The following is a 21,955-nucleotide window of genomic DNA, read 5'->3' as shown; positions in this document are numbered from 1 at the left end:
GCATTTTGGGAATTTGTAACAATGGAATGGAGTCAATGAAAAAAAAATGCCGACCCACAATGAGAGGACATGTCAGATTTGGATCTCACTCCCTTGTCTGAACGGAAGAAAGATTACACTGCACAACCATGACAAACAAACCCGCAGTCATAATAAAATGCACACATGACGTCAGACGCCAGTGTAGCAAACCCATGCATGACATCAGGCCTCCGGAGGTGGGAGAGGGGAAGGGAATGGGAGGAGATAGGATATTTGGTTCCATTGCTCTCTTCCAGGGAAGATGGGACCTGTGCAGAAGGGACCATAACCTGAGAGAAGGTTCTTTGGAAACTGAAGATCTGAAGGCAGATAAGTCACCTGGACCAGATGGTTTACACCCACAATCTTGAAAGACGTGGCCAGAGAGATTGTGGAGGCATTAGCAAAGATCCTTCACAAATCAGTAAATTCAGGAATGGTTCTGGAATGCTGAAAAATTGCAACTGTCCATCCAGTAAAGGAGAGAGGCAGAAGAAAGGAAACTATTGGCAAATTTGTCTGACAGTGTTTGTTAAGGTATTGGAGTCGATTGTTAAGGATGTGACTTCAAGGTACTTGGAGGCACAGGACAAAAATAATCCAGAGTCAGCGTTGCTTCCTCAAGGGAAAATCTTGCCTGATAAATTTGTTGGAATGCATTAAAGAAATAATAAGCAGAGTAGACATAGGAGAATTGGTCGATTTTATGTAGTTGGATTCTTAGGACTTTGACAAGGTGCCACACATGAGGCACGTTGTATTACAGGAAAAAGGTAGTGGTTGATTGGCAGGAGGAAACGAATGGGAATACAGGCAAGCTTTTCTGGCTGGCTACTGGTTCCTAATCGAGTTCCACAGAGGTCTATGTTGGGAATGATTATTTTCATGTTGTCTGCCAATGACTTGGATGATGGAATTGATGGCTTTGTTGCAAAGTTCGCAGGAGTTGTAAAGATAGGTTCAAGGACAGATTGTTTTGGGGAAGCAGGGAGGCTACAGAAAGATCAGGAAAATGGGCAAGGAAATGACAGATAGAATACTGTGTTGGGAGGTGGCTGATTATACACTTTGCTAGAAGAAATGAAAGGATTGACTATTTTCTAAATGGAGAGAACATACAACAATATCTGAAGTGCAAATGGACTTGGGAGTCCTTGTGCAGGATTTCCTAAAGGTTAATTTATGGGTTGAGTCTGTGGTGAGGATGGCAAATACAATGTTGTAGTCGCATGCAACGCGCTTCTAAAGAAAATCACGGAGTCAGAGACAGCTGAACTCGAATGCCTTTACTGCTTCAAAGTCGCAAGCTTTAATCTCCCTTCCCATGGGCACCTACCGGACTGTCCCCGGAAGGTCCACCACGAGTGGTTAGCTCCAAACGGTCTACCACGTGTCTGCCCGCGGCTCCCAATGGTGGTCCGAGTCCCCAGTGTGCGGACCGCCACACCACCCCTCCCAGAAACGTTCATTGGGGGAGTGCAGCCCGCAGGCTGTGTGGAATTCTTGTGTGGCCGGACTCGCAGGCGCAGAGCGGTTGCTCACTGGTTGCTCAATGTACCAGTGCGCCAGTTTGAGACAGTCCACTGTAAAAGTCTTTTCGCAGCCACCCACCTCCACGACACTCCTGGATCCATTGTGCCGGATCAACTTGAAGGATTCCTTGTACAGCCGCTGTAGAGGTGACCTGTGCATGCCCCTGTGAATAGAAACATACTCACAGTCTCGGAGGTCTTTAGGGGTGAAGGATGGTGTGGGACCATGCCTGGAAGTTGGGACCGGTGCCATGGTTCCTACCTTGTCCCGCAGCCACGTTAGCACCGCTGCTGGAGTTTTTCCAAACCTTTGGCCTTTGGTACGAAGTCGCATGGGACCGTCAGGCGGGAGCCATAGTCCAATGCCACCGAGGGGGTGCCCAGGTCCTCCTTGGGGGCTGTGCGGATGCCCATTAGGACCCAGGGAAGCTCAACTGTCCAGTGGGGGCCGCTGCGGCATGCCATCAGGGCCGACTTGAGATGTCAAAGGAATCGCTCTACCAAACCGTTGGACTGGGGTTGGTACACTGTGGTGTGATGCAGACGGGACCCCAGCAGCGGCGCCAGTGCTGTCCATAAACCAGGCGTGAACTGCGCCCCTCTGTTAGAGGTGATGTCCGTTGGGAGGCCGAACCTGGCGATTAAGTTTGCAATGAGCGCCTGGCACAGGACTCAGTGGACGTGTCTGCGAGTGGTACGGCTTCCGGCCATCTGGTGAACCTGTCTACCATGGTAAAGATATACCTGGTGCCCTGCGAGACTGGCAGGGGTCCGGCGATGTGCACGTGGATGTGCTGGAGCCTCCTGTGCATTGGCTGGGACTGCTGGAGGGGAGCCTTCACTGGACTTTGGCAGTCTGGCAGTGTACACAGGTCGTGGCCCAGTGTCCATTTGCGGGAACCGTCCCAGACAAATCTGTCTGCTTCCAGCTTGAAGGACTCATGGATGGAAAGGTGGGCCAGGTCATGCAGCGTGTCGAACACCCGGCGCCTCCATGCCGCTGGTACCACGAGTCGAGTTTTGGCGGTAGTGTTACGTATCCCGTAAGTGGATAACTTACCAGCAAAGATAGAGAGGTCCGTTGAAGTCTGATGTCACAACTTTCAAAAGTTTTTATTCATAAAGGGGCACAAAAGTAAGGTTACTACAAACATTCAGATAATGCACGTCATCAATACTCAATCTAAAGCGCGGGCATAGTAATAATCATCATTAAGTAGTAATCTCGGCTGTTGTCTAGGGGATAATATATTGTCCGTTGGAAATATAAAAGTCACTCAGAAGTCTGCAGACTTTAGCCATTCGGGGAATCGCTGGGTTTCACGTGTTTTAGAGGGATCGGTGAAAAACGAATAAAACTTGCCCGGGTCTTTATGAAGCCACACCGTAAAATCAGGGGAACGTTGTTTCCCCGTTGTTAGTTCGAAGTCCTTCTCGGTATTATCAGCCACCTGCTCCCCAGGCAAAGGAGTTAGGAGCGCACGTAACATTGAGTGGCTTCCAGCCACGGGAGCACTGAGCGAGGGTGTCCTTCTAGTGCGTCGCTGGGGTACTGCCTCCTGCAGTCCCCTTTTATCTTGACTTGCAGAGTTGTAGATGTCCATCAAAGTAGGGGGACGCAATCCCCACCCCCACATTGCCCGAGGGTGTCCATATCCATGGTAGCTGTCACGTAGCAGGGACATGCACGTCACACAGGTGCCTCTAAGAACAATGGCCAAAACCATTGCATTGTCTCTCACTTCCTGGGTCCGAGACCCGAATTAATAGCGATCTTGCGATTCTCCGGAAGGAGGGAGCTGCTCCCGCTCCTTCGGCCCCTCAGAACTGTGGTACATTCATAACATCTCCCCTCTAAAAACAGCATTTTTTACCAGAGGTTAAAAATGGAGCTGAAGTGTCTTACAGGATTCTTAATCTAACACAATACCCAAGCTTTTTCTCTTCACAGAATACTACCGTTATACATTCAAGTCAGTATCTAAATAGTTAACGATTACAGTGTCCCTTTCTTTAATATCTTAACATTGCGTACCGTACTAATGTCTTGTAGCATCAGACTTCAATTCAATAACCACCTATTTATTTTCTTTCGCAACAAAACTAAGGAGGTGTGTCCTTAGCTTAGGTGTATTTACAAAAGTTTATGCAAATACTGATCGTTTCAGTCGTTTTGCGTAACCGGCAGGTCTCCAAAGGGGCTGCCTTTATTATTCACAGGCTTTGGCGCAAACCCGTTCAACCTGCTTGGCTGTTTAACAATGGCATCTCCATTAACCGTCGCTTCTTTTTCGGCGAGCCCCCCCCCCCCCCCGTGGGGAACTTGAGCAAATTTTCATGGTGAACTCCCGCCAGCCTTGTTCATCGCGGTTAATTTAGCAACACCATGCCCCAAACTTAGACCATTTCCACCCAATTCTTTGATTTTACCCAGGTGGCTGGCCCTTTTATCAGTCCCCTTCAGGCTATTGGTGTTTGATTCGAACTCTTCACTCAAGTAGCATTTCGAAGGCGGCCTCTTCACACTCCATCCTGGCATAACAATAGAGTGGGGGGCCCCGCTACCCCCCGGCTCACTCTGTGAGCGATCTGCCAGGTTTAAGATTTCTTCCTTCCATTTGGAAACTACAGACTTTCCGTTTCCTTCAATAACAATCCTCATCCCCCCATTCTTAAATTCTGCATTAACTTTGAACCCACCTTCGAGTACAAACACCGGGGAACTCACACTTCCCCCGGTTACCAAGGTTAACCCTTTTCCCACTGAACCAAGTCTATCTGACCAACAAGGACGGCTGCCCCGTTCCACTGAATTAGATACCTCAAACTTCTTCTGAGCTCCGTTACCAGGTTCAGCACCACGTGCATCCCCATCTCGGACACACTCAAACGGGACATTTGCCTCTTCCAGGCTTTCAACACCCGTACCTTTTCCAAATTCTAACTCCCCCCGATCATCCCAGTTACTCTCTGGGCAGCTCCCACCCGGGGAGGGCCAACCCTGCGAGCTGAAACAACCTCCTTGGCCTTTTCAGCAGACTCCTTCGAGGCAAGCATACCCTTTCCATCTAGGATTGCCCTCACCTCATTATCGGGAACACCTTTAGAACTCTCAAGTTCTTCAAACAACTCTGCCAAAGCAGACAGATCATCCATGTCCAACTCTGGACCTTTTAACAGCTTTATCTGCTTCTCATCGTTATTTCCTACCTTTAGGACCTTTCTTTTCGCTAAGGGCAGATCTATCTCCTCTCCCTTACCCCCTTTCACTTTACTACTCTTCGTCTTACCACCCTCTAAACCCGCATGGCACAGGGTCAGCAAAGACGTCTCGGCCAAATCAAAACTGGCCAGATTTAAACTGCTCTCATTCTCAGCTGTCTCTCTCGACATGCTGCGAGTGACTGTGCCTGCGAGATAGTCCTTGGGCGCTAGAGGCGGGGCCACCACACTCGCCAGTCGCCAGGTCGGCAGCATTGCTGACCAAACCTTACCCCCTGCTAAGTCGTTTCCCAGCAGGATGTCCACGTCAGCTCTCGGGAATTCTGATGGCACCCCTATTTCAACTGATCCATACACCAGCTCAAAATCCAGAATGACTTTATGTAAGGACACCATTTCTATCCTTTTATTTATTCCTTCCACCTTTACCATGCCTGTTTTCTGACCAAATTCTAATACCTCACGGCTAATCAGTCAGTTCAGCCCCCGTGTCTCTCCAGATTCGTGCGGGAACTGGTGTGTCTCCCTCCGTCACACACGGTTCCGTGGGACAGACAACTCTCAGAGCCTTCTCGTACTCTGTCTACCCTCAGCTCTCTGGTCGATTTACTGATTACCACGGCACACCCGATAGGGACTGCAGCTTTCCGTCTTCATATCTCCTTTCTCGGAGCAAAGCATCGAGATGTAATGTGCCCCTCCTTTCCACAATTAAAACAGGTCAAACCCGGAAACCTCTGGCCATCTTGCCTTTCCCCCTCAACCTTATCGCTAGCTCCCGGTGGGACCTCTGCCTCACTCATCAGACTTTCTCGATCGTTCCCACGGTCTCTCTGGGGACCTTTATTCAAGGAAGTCTTTGTCTTGTGGGTTAGGACATATTCGTCCGCAAACCTAGCAAATTCTGAAATGGACTTATCCGGCTTCTCATTCAAATACATCCAGATCTCCTCCGGAACACAACTTTTAAATTCCTCAATCAAAAGTAACTCGCTGAGACGCCCATAATCCTCATCCACCCTTTCCGCTGTACACCAACAGTCCAAGAGTACCCCCTTCTCATGGGCTAGCTCGGTATATGTTTGATTACACCCTTTCCTTAAATTTCTAAACTTTTGTCTATAGGCCTCAGGTACCAATTCATAAGTCTGGAGAATGGCCTCCTTTACTTCAGCATAATTCTCCACGTCTCCCTCCCCCAGGGACAACGCCGCATATGCTCATTGGGCCTTCCCCTTAACACACTTTGTAACAATGCCACCCACTGCTCTTTTGGCCACTTCTGATTTACTGCCACCTTTTCAAAAAGCAAGAAATAACTATCGACATCTGTCTCCTCGAACGGGGGCACTAATCTCAACTCCCTACTAACATTAACCCGCTCCGTTTGGTCTAACCCTTGATCTCTTCACTCGTTCCTCATCTTCTCAATTTCTTGGTCATGCTGCCTCTGTTTTTCTTTCTCGGCCCGTTCCCTCTCTTTCTCGGCCAGTTCCCTCTCTTTCTCGACTGCTTCTAGCTCCTTTAGCTGAATTTCATGCCGTCTTTGCCTCTCAGCTGCTTCCAGCTTTTTTAACTTAATTTCACGTTCCAACCTTAATTTCGCCACCTCTAACTGAACCGTCCCACTTGATGGTACCTTTTCAGCGATATCTTCCAATACCTCATTTTCAAACACATTCTTCCCAAAGTAATACTGAATTATGGCCCTTCGCACCTCCCGCTTTTTCATGGACGACCTCACTTCTGCGAGGTTCAACCCCTTCGCTAAATTTAACAAGTCTGATTTGGTGGCCACCTCTAGCGCCCCCACAGTCGGGTTTTTCATAACTTCACCCACGTCCATCTTTACTGGTTTCCCGTCTGGCTACCCGCGTAACCAGATTCATGTTTTGGACTTACAAGACCAATTCACTGGCCTCCCAATTTGGTGTCAAATCCCGAGACGAGAAACCCAAGTTGTTACGTATCCCTTAACTGGATAACTTACCAGCAAAGATAGAGAGGTCCGTTGAAGTCTGATGTCACTATTTTCAAACGTTTTTATTTATAAAGGGGCACAAAACTAAGGTTAATACAAACATTCAGATAATGCACGTCATCAATACTCAATCTAAAGCGCGAGTATAGTAATAATCATCATTAAGAAGTAATCTCAGCTGTTGACCAGGGGATAATATTTTGTCCGTTGGAAATATAAAAGTCACTCAGAAGTCTGCAGACTTTAGCCTTTCGGGGAATTGCTGGGTTTCACGTGTTTTAGAGGGATCGGTGAAAAACGAAAAAAAACTTGCCCGGGTCTTTATGAAGCCACTCCGTAAAATCAGGGGAACGTTGTTTCCCCGTTGTTAGTTCGAAGTCCTTCTCGGTATTATCAGCCACCTGCTCCCCAGGCAAAGGAGTTAGGAGCGCACGTGGCATTGAGTGGCTTCCAGCCATGGGAGCACTGAGCGAGGGTGTCCTTCTGGTGCATCGCTGGGGTACTGCCTCCTGCAGTCCCCTTTTATCTTGACTTGCAGAGTTGTAGATGTCCATCAAAGTAGGGGGACGCAATCCCCACCCCCATATTGCCCGAGGGTGTCCATATCCATGGTAGCTGTCACGTAGCAGGGACATGCACGTCACACAGGTGCCTCTGAGAACAATGGCTAAAACCGTTGCATTGTCTCTCACTTCCTGGGTCCAAGACCCGAATTAATAGCGATCTTGCAATTCTCCGGAAGGAGGGGGCTGCTCCTGCTCCTTCGGCCCCTCAGAGCTGTCGTACATTCATAACAGTAGACACTTCACACAGGAGTCCAACCGCTGCCGGACTGATGGAGACGTCCTCCAACTGGAGCCCTTAAATGGCGGTGCGGTAAGCTGTGATCTCCGTGTCTGACTGTTGTGCTTCTGCCAGTACTGCGTAGTCTATTCCTGAGGACTGTAAGCCTACTGAGTGAAGGCAGGGGTGAGACAGTATGTCTGCGATGACATTGTTCTTCCCTGCGATGTGGTGGATGGCTAAGGTGAATTCTGAAATAATGGACAGGTGCCTCTGCTGCCGAGCCGACCATTGGTCCGATACCTTGGCCAGTGCGAAGGTGTGCTCCATATACATGGTGAACTCCCTTCCCTCGAGGAAGTACCGGAAATGCCGGACAGGCGGGTAGAGTGCTAGTAACTCTCTGTTGAAAGCTCTGTACTTCGACTCTGTTGGCCGTAGGTGGCGGCTGAAGAAAGCGAGTGGTCGCCACTGGCCCTCGATGAGCTGCTCCAGGACTCTGCCAACTACTGTGTCGGAAGAGTCGACTGTGAGTGCTGTGCGTACATCGACTCTTGGGTGCACTAGGAGGGCCGCCTTTGCCAGCGCCTCCTTGGCCTGCTCCAACGCTTCTGTGGACTCCGCGTCCCATGCCACTTTTTTGGCCTTGCCGGTCAGCAGGCTGATGAACGGTCTCATGATGTGTGCCGCCGCTGGCACGAACCGATGATAAAAGTGGACCATCCTTAGGATCTCCTGCAGGCCCTTGACTGTGCTGGGCTTGGGGAACTGACGGATGGTCTGACCAGTAGGGGAACTGCGCCACGCCGGTTGACTCTGTGGCCCAATAAGTCGATCTCCATCAGCCTGAATTGGCACTTCGCCAGATTGATTGCCAGTGCGTGGTCGCTCAGGCGTTGGCAGAGCTGGTGCAAATGAGCCACATGCTCTTGGTGCGATCTGCTGGCCACCAGGGTATCGTCCAATTAAATGAAAACAAAATCCAGGCCGCGTCCCTCTGAGTCTATGAGCATTTAGAAAGTTTGGGTTGCATTCTTGAGACCGAAAGGCATCCTCAGGAATTCGAACTAGCCGAACGGGGTGATGAAGGCTGCCTTGGACACGTTGTTGGGGTGCACTGAGATGTGACGATATCCCCTGACCAGGTCGATTTTTGATAAGATGGTGCAAGTTCACCATGTAGTCCTGGAAGTGGGGTACCGGGTATCTATCGGTGTTTGTGGCGTCGCTGAACCTTCTGTAGTCTCTCCATCCTGTTTCAGACTTGGGCGCCATGTGCAGTGGGGATGCCCAAGGGATGTCTGAGACAGGGTAAAGACAGGTTTGTATCAGTTAAAAGAAGACCTCTCGTTGCTGCTGTCCTCGCCTCCCGGCAATCTAAACACCCCGACAGTGTAGGTATCCCTTCCGCTAAAAGTGAGTGAATCATTCAGAGAGCTGATCGCTGAGAGGAATTATATTTGTTGGTCGTTAAAGTTCGTCCAGATTTGGCTGAATGGAGCTAATGCAGAGTTCGGAGATGTCACAGTGAAAGAACCAAAAAGCCGAATGCTCTACATTGTCCCTCTGATCTTCAGCCACTGGTGGGCCCTCCTGCAAATCACAGCACAGTAGCGACCCCAGCTGTTGCTGGCGGTTCCCCTAGTTGGGCGGCAATGTGGAAGGGGCTGATCTCATCTTTGTGTAAATCAAAGGAAGGTTGCGGTGGGAAAGGGCCGGGTCCGAGCAAAATAGTCTGGGCCGGGAATGTAGGATCAGTTAGTTTTGGTTCCCCAGGCTGTAAGATTGGATCTGTTTCCATGTAAGGGTGTGGGGTAAATGGTGGGGAAGTTGTGGGGTGGAAGGAGATCGGGGATGTAGGTTAATGGAGGTTGTGTGACCCAGGAGGGTGGGTCCTAGGGCAGATTAAGTTGTAAACAAGGGAGGATCTGGTCCACTGCATCAGACAGCTTTCTGGAAGCAACAAATCTCTCTTTATATTAATCACTGTCTAATCTTGCTGTTAACATTGTGTTTGTCACAGAGCCCAGAGTTTGGGAACATCTAGGTGGTAGGAAGCAGATGGTGATGATGGGAGGCTGTTTATTGGAATCAAGGCCCATGCCTCGTGGAGTTGCCCAGGAACCTGCTTGTCATCTATGTCAATAATCTGGTTGAGAATGTTCAGGGCGTGGATAGTCAGTTTTCAGCAAATATTTGCAAACAATTACTTTTTTTGCAAGATAGTAAATATAAACACCACTCTTTCCTTCTCCACACTCAGAACAGACCAAAAACTACTTCAGAAGATGCAAGTTCTTCAAATGGGCAAACAGTGAGGAATTGTGAGTGACTTTAAAGATCTGGGATTCTGACAGTACATTAGCAGATCTGGAGTGGTTGCAACTGGGTCTGACAGAGGCAGACCTGGTACCTCTGGGCACATTCAGTCTCACTCCAACTATTTCCTACATTTCTTTGTGCAGATAAGTAATGTCTAAAGGACCAGTGTTTGAATAACTGAGACTCAACAAACTTACTCTGATTGAATCACTGGAAACCCTGAGTCAGAAGGATTCTCTCCAGTTGATGCTCTAAATTCTCGGGCAGGTTCACTTGTTGCTGTTCCCTCGTCTTCAGTTCTGGTTTGCTTCTCAGTTGTGGGTTTTTCTTCCAATAAATCTCCCACCGCAGGTCTAAGTTTAACATGAAAAATACTGAAGCATGTTAACAATAAAGAGGAGAACAAAATATTTCTGTGCATTGAAATCTAACCATTGAAGACAAATATAACAATCTCAGTGAACAAATCTGCAATGGACCCTGACACGTCACAAAACCTGAAATGGGATAGGAAGGAGTCATCGTTCAGTCATGGTGAGATATAAGGTGCAGGAACAGAATTAGGTGATCCATCTGGTCTGCCCCACCACTCAACCATGGCTTATTTTTATTCCAACACCATATTCCTGCCTTCCACCTGTAACCCTGAAGTTACTTAGCAATCATGAGTATATTAATCTCTGTCATAAACATACCCAAATATCAGGCTCAGCCACCCTCTGCGGCAACACATTCCACAGATCAGCCATCCTTTGGATGAAGAAATGTTTCTCAACTCAGTTTTAAAGGGAATCATTTTTATCCCTAGATCGTGCTGTCAGATCACAGACTCTCCATCTAACGTAAACATCCTCTTCATGTCCACTGTATGCAGGCTTTTCAGCATTCGGTAGGTATATATAACCATACATCCCCACCCACACCCACCGTCCTGCATCACCACCCATCCAGGGACTGTCAGTGCACGCCACGTGATCTTGCGTCACAAAGCGGAGGGCAAGGCAGAACAGCGGCACAGAGCCTCACGTGATCTGTTGGCTGGACTTACATTTCAATTGTGTGGAATGAACAGCCTGGACTCAAAGTTTGGATCGTTCAATGCAGATTCAGTGAACTCTGCTCATTTTTAATGAGCCCGGATAACTGGAAAATAAATGAGTAATTGACCCCTCAGTTCAGGTCTCACGGCCAACATCAGATCTCCCCGCTCCGGATTGTTCTTAATACTCACCACTGGGAAAGTGATTTTCTGGCTCGCAGACAGTGACCCCGACCCCCGGCTCCCTAACCCTTTGCCGATCCCGCAGACGTCTTCTTCAGCACTGAGCGGAAATGTAGACACTGCCCACCCGGATACAGTGAGCCTGCGCGAAGTGATTGATGCATCATCCGGAGGGCAGGGCTTCGGAAACAGACGCGCAGATGCTGCCCATCTGGGGTTAAATGTGAGAGGCAATCGGGATCACGTGACCGATGGGGTATCCCACCCCAGAGACTGCAGCTACCCACCACTCTGTAAAGAAACAGACTTGCCGCTCAGATCTCCTCACCTTAAATGTATTAGACATTTCAACGCCCAGGAAAAATATATCGTCTGCCCACTCTATCTATTCCTCTCGTAATCTTCTAAACGTCTATCCACTCTCACCCCAGCCTGCACCGCTCGGGACAACACAAGTTTGTCCAACATCTCGTTATAGCTCATGCCCTCTAGTCCAGACAATATCCCGGTAAACCTCTTATGCACCCTCTCCAAACCGCTGACATCCTTCCGAGAATGGGGCGGCCAGAACTGTGAAACACTCCAGATGTGTTCTAACTAGTTTTATAAAACTGCATTACAAACTGTAATGTTTTACAAACGAACCAGCAGCATCAGTGTTCACACTGGAATCTGGTCTTGATGTTAAAACTACTTCTTTATTAGTATCTACTTACAATATAGTAACTTACCAAAATAAAGGAAAGTTGGCAATGTTTTGTGTATATATGTGTAAATATAACTCCCAAACTATCGAGCCTGAGGGAACAAAGCTTACGAGTCTTGAGGTGGTAAAGTAGGAAAGTTCAGGAATCCACGGAATAAATGATGGGAGAGAGATATTTGTAATCCAGGGTGAAACGTAGAGGAAAGGCCGTTACATCAAAATAACCGTCGTCGAATTTCTTATCCGTTGAAACCGTCCACATGCGAGTTGTCAGCGAAAGTCACCTGTCACAGGAATACCGTCTTCCACACAACATACCCAGACAAAGGTTAACTCAAGCGGTACCCCAAGTTATTCCAAAATCCACTCCTATGGATTATACGAAGTGACAGCCACAGACATTCGTTGTGGTTCCGTGAACCGATGATCAACCCACTCTTGTGGGCATTGGAGAGTTCCAAGCCTCAGCTGCGACAAACTGAAGCTGTCAGCTTCTCCAGTCTCTTTCTTTCTTTAGACTGGCTGACCTCCAGTCTGCAGATCGCTCTCTCTCTTACGGTTAAGAGCACAGTTAGCGCCGGCAGCCTGTGACCGACGTCATAGTCCCGCCTCCTCACTCCGGCACTCTTAAAGTAACAGTCACAGTACGACCGCAGGCTCGTAACGACTGCAACACAACATCCTGACTTTTGAACTCAGTGCTTCAGCTAACGAAGACAACCATGCCATTTGCCTTCTTAACCACCCGATCAATCTGTGCAGTCTCTTTCATGAAGCGATGAAATTGGAGTCTAAGATCCCTCTGATCATTAACACTGTTCAGGGTTTTGCATTTAATAGTGTACTGTCTCATACCTTCGACCTGCCTAGCTGCCAAGATGATCATTACTAATCAAATCTCACCGAGATTTCTCAGGTCCTGTTGAATTTGTTGCCAAGGACACAAGTACGGGAAGGTATAGGTACAGTACAGAGAAACACTGACTTGTGGCAGCATCACAGGCAAGTACGTTCAGATAACACACGTGTAAAGGGGGTTTCTTTTCTTTCTTTGTTACTGTTGGGAAAGGGTTTCCTTTTGTTAACTAGCAGGAATGCTAATTTACTGATAACGAGAATGGTTTTCCTTTGTAAACCAAATGGGGATTAATTTTCTTTCTTCTGAGTCTGTAAGCTTTTGTTGACGGGCTTTTGGGCAGATCGGCGCGAGGTGGTCGAGAGAGAGGACGCAATGCTGTAAGCTGGGCGAGGATCGGACCCCAAAGGGGGGTCCGAGGCCGGGAGATTCTCCGAGGAGGGGGGGGGGATGAAGCTAGATGTGCTTGGTTGACCACTCGGAGGGTCCTGAGCTGTTTGGAGAGTCGAGGAGTTCGGAGGGTCCTGAGCTGCGAGTCGAGGAGTTCGGAGGGGATCGAATGGTTGCCAGAAGACTTCAGAAATTGAGCTCCAACGGCTGTGCACGAAGTGGTTTGGACTTTGTTGTTTGGCGCCTTTTCTTTAATTTTCTCTTCATATATACTGTATCGTTATTAATCACTTAGTTATAGTAACCTTTATAAATTGTACTCATTTAATCGCATATGGTGTACTGTCTGTTTTTGGGCGAGGCGGGGACATCACACAGCATCCACACCAGCTGATTACCCAGTTTGGCGGGGCCGAAGGCTGCTCCCCCTAGACAAGAACGAGCTGAGCCAGCCTGAGGCGACCCAGGGGGTTACATTGTGGGGTGCTAGTCCGGGGTTGATTTCTGTGGAAGCTGTGTGATCACCCTCTTTAAATTGTGTCTGCGGCGAAGAGCTGGTGTGCCTTTGTGGGTGTGCGATTGCTGGTTATCGCTGTGTGTGTGTTGGGTGGGGTGGTTGCTGTTGGTAGCCTGGAGGTCGTTGTTCGAGTTCCGACTACTGCTGACGAAATGGTGGTGGAACCATGGGCTGTCCGTACTGTTTGGAGAGTGAGGAGTGACAGGTTGGGATGTTTCAGCAGTGGTGGGCTCCGCCCGGTTGTTGGAATAACGTCCTGCCCTAAAGGGACGGAGGCGTGGGCGGAGCGGACCCCTCATTTGTTGGGTGAGTGGCAGTGCTTGGTTGAGGGAAAGCGACAGGGACGGGTTGAAAGTTTGAGTAGGCGGGCTGGTGACTTTGTTAGAACTGTCGGGCGCAATTACCTCGAAGTGACCGCTGCCAGTTCTGGGAAAGTGTGGGAAAATGCGTGTGGTTCGACTGGAAGTCAAACGCCGCAGCTGGGGGGGCTTATCATATCCGTGGCAGGAGATTGGTGGGAAGTTTTTAGGGTATCCCTTTTTGCCTAGGGGGGGCAGATAAATTGCTTGTGGTGCCGAGGGGATCTGTCTAGGGGATCAGTTGTTCCGTTGATTCGAGAGGTGTCGGGAAACTTAGAGGAGGCCCAGTGGGGGAATGGCTTGGGGTCTCTGGGGGAGCACGTTCCCAGCAATGTACCAAGGAACTCCCGAAAGGAACAGACTCTATCCCTGAAGGCTTAGAGGGGCCACGCGCACAAGTGTTGTTACGGATGGATGGAAGTCAAGTTAAAGCCATCCTCGGCACCGGGGCGCCGGTTAAGTTGCTGTACAGTTTGTTTCATAACCGTTATTTACCCTTGACGACATTGAGGACACTGGAGATTCGGGGTACCAGTGCAGGTGATTATCCAGACGACGGTTGTTGGTCAGTGAAAATGGAGTTCTTGGAGGCAAATGTGGAGGAGACTGAGGTTCATGAATCGTTAATGCTGATGTGTCCGGACCCTGTTGAGACGGGCAGCGTTTCTGTTCGAGAGAGAACCAATATCCTGCTGGTGTGCAGTGTGGGGCATGAGTGAGAGGTTGTGAGAGGAGTTGGTAGTGGGTCCAAGGTATCCCCAGTTGTGTCCGAGCCTGAAGGGTTTAGGTGAGGGGGTACGGAGGCCTCAGAAGGGTTAGGGAACTCCCAGATAGTTGGCCTAAGTAGCGCCTGAGGAACAGGGCATGAGGGTTACTGTGTGGGGAGGAGATGTCACTGTTTGTGCTTGGGTTACCGTGTGTTGGCAGGAAAGGTGGCGAGTTATTTAGTAGTCATGAGGACATGACTTTTATTTGGTGGAGGAAGTGTGTAAAGGGGGTTTCTTTTTTTTCTTTGTTACTGTTGGGAAAGGGTTTCCTTTTGTTAACTAGCAGGAATGCTAATTTACTGATAACGAGAATGGTATTCCTTTGTAAACCAAATGGGGATTAATGTTCTTTCTTCTGAGTCTGTAAGCTTTTGTTGACGGGCTTTTGGGTAGATCGGCGCGAGGGGGTCGAGAGAGAGGACGCAATGCTCTAAGCTGGGCGAGGATCGGACCCCAAAGGGGGGTCCGAGGCCGGGAGATTCTCCGAGGAGGGGGGGATGAAGCTAAATGTGCTTGGTTGACCACTCGGAGGGTCCTGAGCTGTTTGGAGAGTCGAGGAGTTCGGAGGGTCCTGAGCTGCGAGTCGAGGAGTTCGGAGGCGATCGAATGGTGGCCAGAAGACTTCAGAAATTGAGCTCAAACGGCTGTGCATGAAGTGGTTTGGACTTTGATGTTTGGCGCCTTTTCTTTAATTTTCTCCATATATACTGTATCATTATTAATCACAGTTATAGTAACCTTTATAAATTGTGCTCATTTAATCGCATATGGTGTACTGTCTGTTTTTGGGCGAGGCGGGGACATCACACAGCATCCACACCAGCTGATTACCCAGTTTGGCGGGTCCAAAGGCTGTTCCCCTAGACAAGAACGAGCTGAGCCAGCCTGAGGCGACCCAGGGGGTTACACACGGAACACAAATTATACGATTCTCTGACAGTAACAATCTATAAATATGTTTATGTCATTAACAATACATAAAATACATTGTGTCATGATTAATATTAAAATGTGCATTTTGTGTCAATAACAGTTGGAAATGTAGAATTTGGTCCTTGTATCCATTCCGCCCGTAATCCACAACCAGCTCCTTTGTTTTTGTCACAATGATGGCGAGGTTGCTTTCTGACAACACTGTGTCGGGTTGATGACTGTAGGCTGTCTCGTTATTATTTGAGATTGGGCCAGTCAGTGTAGTGTCGTCAGCAAATTTAATTAGCAGATTGAAGCTGTGGGTGTCGACACAGTCATTGGTGCACAGAAAGTAAAGGAGAAGGCCAAGGAGACAACCCTATAGGGTATGTGTCCAGAGGGTCCGAGAGACAGAGGTGAGGGAGCCTTCTTTTACCACCTGCCAGCGATCTGACAGGAAGTCCTGGATCCAGCTACACAAAGCGAAGCTGAAGGCCGAGGTCACTGAACTTCTTGTCGATAGCTCAGGCCTACGTATGGCTACTGCTTTGGCCATGACTGCAAGGAACTGCAGAGAACTTTGGAGAACAGAGAACATCAGAGAAACAAGCCGTGGACTCTTCCTACAATTCAACTGCATCGGAAAAGCAGGCCATGTACTCAAAGATCCCCACAACCTGGACATTCTTGCTGCAAACCCACTCCCCCATCAGAGAAGAAATAAAATATCCTTAAAGCGCGTACCACTCAGATCAAGGACAGCTTCCTGTCTGTGGTTATAAGCCAAATGATTGAGAAAATGTACTTGACCTCACAATGTAACTCGACGTGATCCCTGCACCATATGTCTATCTACATTGCACTTTCTCTGCAGCATTATGCTTTGTTACAGTTATTGTTTTGTCGTATATCAGCTCAATGTACTGTTGTAATATATTGATCTCTGTGGATATTACGTCAGGCAATATTTTCACTGTAGCTCAGTACGTGATAAGAATAAACAAAATCTCCATTTTAATTGTGTGGAAATATTAGACAGACTGAGCTTCTGCTTTGAAACCTCAGAAGGAAATTTACCTGAACTGTTGTCATTTCTGAGGAATGCAAATAAATGGAAAAGGCTTCAATCTCGCATTACGATCTGCGGTAACTGGGATTAGGTGACCGGTGGTGGGTCTCTCTTATCAATAACAGAATCAGGTTTAATAGCACTGACATATTTCATGAAATCCATTGCCTCTGCGGCAGCAGTAGAACCTAATTCATAACAATAGATTTTAACAACCATGAATTACAATAGTATACATATTAAATAGTTAAATCATACAAGTAGTGCAAAAATAAAAACTGTAATAAACTCTTTTAATTGTGTGGAAATTCTTGAGCAAAGCTTAACTAAATTCTACACATTTATGAGAAGCTCAGAAAAGTTGGAAAGGCTAAATTCTCATATGAACGGGTCATATACCTAGAAATATTAGCTGCACTTTGGCAGGGTGAAACAGTATAATAGACCATAAGACCATAATATATTGGAGCAAAATTATGCCATTTGGCCCATCGAGTCGGTTACGCCATTCATCCAGTCATCCCCACCCCCCTGCCTTCAGCACATACCCTTTGATGCGCTGGCTGATCAAGAACCTGTCTATCTCTGCCTTAAGTACACCCAATGACTTGGGCTCCAAAGCCACTCATGGCAACTGTTTCCACAGACAGAGATTTTTTTTTTCTTTTTTTTATGTAGCTGGAGTTTGTATCTGTATCTATGCTTTTCTTGGGGCTTGCGTCAATTGATATCGACTTGTTTCTGGGCTTTGAGTTTGGGTGGGACTTCTTTTCTTTTTTTTCCCCCATTACGGAATCCCGGAGCATACGTCAATTATCTTTGTTGTTGTTCATCTCTGCCATTTTCGACTACATTATCCTGACATACATCTAACTATTGTTTTTAGTTGCAAAGTTCCATGATGATATCTAAACAGCTAAATGTTTTAACTTGGAATGTTCACCATTGGAATCATCCTATTAAGTGAAATAAAACATTTAAAGTTATTAATTGATTCCAGCCTGATATAATCATTGCCCAAGAGACGCATATAAGGTTATGTGATAAAAATCATTTTTTAAAATTTTGGTAGGATCCTCAGTTTCATGCAAGTTCCCAGAGTAAAACTAGAAGTGTTTCTATTTTTATTGATTCTAAGATTCCTTTTAATCAGGAGGATATTGTAGCTGATATTAATCATAGATTTTTGTTTGTTATAGTAAAATGTTTTTGGTTAATATTTATGGACCAAATGTTGATGATCCTTCCTTTTTTATAACCTTTTTTTTTCTATTACCCGAATTAAATGAATATATGTTATTAATGGGTGGTGATTTTAATACTTGTCTAAATCCTTTAATGAATAAGTCATCATCCAAATGTCGACTTCCTAATCGAGCTGCATCACTTATTAACTCCTTTTTAATTCATTATGATTTAATTGAGGTCCAGAAGCATATGCACCCTAGTAATAGAGAATACCCCTTTTTTAACATTATTCTCCTGAACTCCAGGGAATGCAGCCCAAGAGCTGCCAGAAGTTCCTTATATGGTAAACCTTTCATTGCTGGAATCATTCTCGCGAATCTTCTCTGAATCCGCTCCAATGTCAGTATATCATTTCTAAAATAAGGATCACAAAACTGCACACATTAGTCTCGGTGATCTTATGAGTGCCTTATAGAGCCTCACCATCGCATCCCTGTTCTTATATTCTATATCTCTAAAAATTAATGCCTAAACTGCATTCACCTTCTTCACCACTGACTCAGCATGGAAGTTAACATTTAGGGTATCTTGCACAAGGACTCCCAAGTCTATTTGCATCTCTGCATTTTGAATTCCCTCCCCATCTAAATAATAGTCTGCCTGTTTATTTCTTCCACCAAAGCACATGACCATACACTTTCCAACATTGCATTTCATTTGCCACTTCTTTGCCCATTCCCCTAAACTATCTCAGTCTCTCCACAGACTCTCTGTTTCCACAAAACTACCCACTCCTCCACCTATCCTTGTATCATTGGCAAATTTAGTCACAAATCCACTAATAACAGAGTCCAAATCATTGACATATATCGTACATTTTTTAATTCAACCATTTCTTAATTTAACCCATAGAGATTCTACACCTACCAATCCTATGTCACCTCTTTCTGATGATTAAATATTATTTCTTGTACACAGTGCCACACCACTTCCTGTGCCGACTAACCTATCTTTCTGGTACACCTTATATCCTTGGACGTTCAGCTTCCAATGGCAGCCATTCTTCAGCCAGGTTTCAAGCTGAATTTCAAGATCATCCACTTTATTCCTTATGCTGCATGCATTTAAATCCATCACTCTCAGTCCAGCATTTGTTGCTTTCTGTTTTAATTGCACCACGACTCCATTGCCCTGTAACTCATGCCATTGTCTTTGATTAAGCTTTATCTCCTGCCCGTTCTTTCTCTAATCTCCCTTGCATGCTATCTTTCATTTATTTCTGTTTCCCCATCCCTCAGCCCAATCTCCCCGGTTCCCATCTCCCTGCCAAATTAGTTAAAATCTTCACTAAAAGCTTTATTAGATGTGCCCGCTGGGATATTGGACCACTTCAGCTTCAAGTGTAACCCAACCCTTTTATACCTGTCTTAACTCCCCCGGAAGAGGCCCCAGTGATCCAGAAATCTGAAGCCCTGTCTCTGTGCACGTCTCCCAGCTACACATTAAGAAGCCTGATCATGCTACTCTTTCATCGCCAGCACGTTGCACAGGTAGTAATTCTGAGATTACTACCCCAGAGGTCCACAGGGGTCTGTGTTGGTAACGTTTCTTTTTACGTTCTGTGTCAATGCATCGGATGACAGTATTGATGGGCCTGTGGCCAAATTTCCCAATGAAGCCGAATATTGAAAGGACTGGACAGAGAGGTCGTGGATGGCTAACGTATCTGGTTATCACAATGCCATAAATACGACTTAAATATACGAACGATAGGCTTGCGCCGCGGCTTGAGATTCTAAATTGGAAAATGGTGCTTTATTCACAAAATCCTCATAGCCCTCAGTGACTGTGTAATGAAACACGCCAGTGCAGCCCCACAGTGCACTATGTACTGATTGCAAAGCTACGAAATTGCATGTGAATAGCCTCCCCTCCCCCAACTCCACTCTTTCTGCGTCACCAGCAGACTGGGACATCTCACATTTCGCTGCCTCCGCCAGGACATTAAACGGTCAACAACTGTGGTCAGGGACTGAGACTGATCTCTGGCGTACTCCAAAAGTTACCTCCTTCCAGTCTGAAAACGACCCACTCATCCAGCCACACACTACCGGCATTTCATCGATCTCCAACGAAAAAACCTAATCACATACTCCCGATGTTCAATACCATTGCTGACTCTGAGCTTACCTCCGACAGATCCCGGGAGGGACATGATAATCAGAAAGTCTCCAGTCGCAGCCATGTAAATAAAATATGATCTTGGTAGGTGTGGCGCATGCTCAGAATGCGAAGGAGACAGACAAACTGAGCCAAGACACAGACTGATGAAGGGGAGGAATGATGCACTCTGATACAGAGAGGGAAGCAGAGAGTTTGATATTTTGCCTGATGCCGGAACTGTAGCCAGTTAGAAGATGAAGTCTTGTTCCTCCAAATTGTTTTGATCTCTGACAGTGTTTTGATCAGAAGGCACCATGGAGACAAAAATTATCTGAGTTGAAATGTTGTCCTTCACCCACTGACGTACTTTTTAAACCTTTAACAGTGCAGAATTGTCTAAAGGTTTAAGTATGAGAATCACAAACAGAACATCACGTTAGTTCCGTTGTATCTGTCAGTTTACCAATGCATCAAAGCCGCCTTTCGTTGAATGTGTAGTTGGAGATGCTGGAGAAGACAGCGACCCACTCACTACAAGGAGAGCACGATCACATGTCGATGTCCGTGATCTGATTCGATACATTGCCATGGCGTTGATAGCAGTGAAATTTCATTTTGTGAGGGATTCAGTCGCACTGGGAAGCAGTCGTTCACCTGATCCGTGTGTGTGAAGAGACTCATTCAGTTAACCCAGCTAGTGATGCTCCGGTGAGTTCACAACATGTACAGGTCACATTACTGTCCAGAGTGAGCAAAGACTTTAACTCAATCATCCCAGCTGCTGCAACACCAGCAATTTCACATCAGGGAGGAAGTTGAAATCAGCTTCGTGTTAAATGGTTAACCATCACAGTGACAGAGGCAGCTGCAGGTACCAATCTAAGAATCTCGTAGAATACCCTATTGTATTCGCCTGCACCATCGTCACAGGTAGTGCATTCTGCACACATTCTTTGTGTAAAAAGCTTGCTCTGACATTTCCCTTGCAACTACTCCCAAGCAACATAAAGCCATGCCCCCTCATGTTAGCCATTTCCACCCTGGGGAAAAGCCTGTGGCTTTCCATATGATCGATGTCCCTCATCATTTTATCTACCTGCATGAGTTTCTCTTGGCTGAATAAGACGATGAGCTCACTGTAGCTTTGGCGTTCTACAGCGCTCTGGATTAAGGTGGAGAAACACCTTCCTCCCTGCACTTTTCAATGTTTTGTGTCATTTTCACTCATTTCAAAGCACTGTGCCTCAGACAGATGGGCTGTTGCAATGCACTTCTAAAGTTTGGCAGCAGATTATCGAGTGAATCATCGATGGAACAGAGTCAGAAACCAACGAGTTGTCAGCCTGAGTCAGGGCTTTGGTGCTCCAGAGAGAGAGATGGGGCCTGGAGTTTACGACGGAGAGAAGGAAGAGGAACCAGACCAGCAGGATGTGGCTACAAATGAAAGATCAGAAAAACTTTGGAAGTGCTTGATCGAAAACAAAAAGTTGGTAAATTTCTGCAAATTACTGGTGGAAATCAACTGATGAGGCAACAAATATGGAGAGGAATAAATAGCAAAGTTTAGGCCGAGCCCGTTCAGCATGTCTGGACTGTTACTCTTCTGCTTAATTGCTGACTGAACTGCAGAGTTCCTCCAACATTTTGTGTGAGTGTGTCTCTGTATTTCCAGCAACTGCGGAATCTCTTGTGTTTCATATCTGCATTTGTAAGAAGTTTCTACTTCGGCATTAAACACGCGGAAAGCTTGCTGATATTAATTGTATTGTTTATGGGAGCTGCTTTCTGCGTTAAAAGAGCTGCTGAGTTTTCGACTCAAAAAAAACTGAGCTCTGGACATTGAACTGGTACTTGCAGAAACACTTAATGGCATCGTGATTTCCCAGAAGGCTCTGCGTAACAATTTTCGTCCTTGCTGAAGCTCCGAACGAATGCGCAGGCGTCA

The 21,955-nt window shown here is 46.9% G+C and overlaps 1 protein-coding gene across 2 annotated transcripts; it reads right to left on the bottom strand.

Annotated features, from left to right (window-relative positions):
- Positions 1-3,415: 3,415 nt before the first annotated feature.
- Positions 3,416-15,636, bottom strand: LOC132394219 (uncharacterized). 2 transcript variants are annotated; one of them, XM_059970100.1, is made up of 4 exons: positions 11,093-15,636; positions 10,910-11,004; positions 10,059-10,214; positions 3,416-8,840 (listed from the first exon to the last, which is right to left on the bottom strand). In XM_059970100.1, exon 4 carries the CDS (start codon positions 8,812-8,814, stop codon positions 7,618-7,620), a length of 1,197 nt encoding a protein of 398 aa, XP_059826083.1. In that variant the 5' UTR covers positions 8,815-8,840; positions 10,059-10,214; positions 10,910-11,004; positions 11,093-15,636; the 3' UTR covers positions 3,416-7,617. The 2 variants fall into 2 exon arrangements, with proteins under 2 accessions (XP_059826083.1, XP_059826076.1); XM_059970093.1 differs by having other exon boundaries at positions 3,416-9,132; positions 11,093-15,635.
- Between the last annotated feature and the right edge of the window lie 6,319 nt (positions 15,637-21,955).

Source organism: Hypanus sabinus, chromosome 1 (assembly GCF_030144855.1).
Source record: "Hypanus sabinus isolate sHypSab1 chromosome 1, sHypSab1.hap1, whole genome shotgun sequence".
Taxonomy (NCBI): domain Eukaryota; kingdom Metazoa; phylum Chordata; class Chondrichthyes; order Myliobatiformes; family Dasyatidae; genus Hypanus; species Hypanus sabinus.
This window is presented reverse-complemented; position numbering and strand designations above follow the sequence as displayed.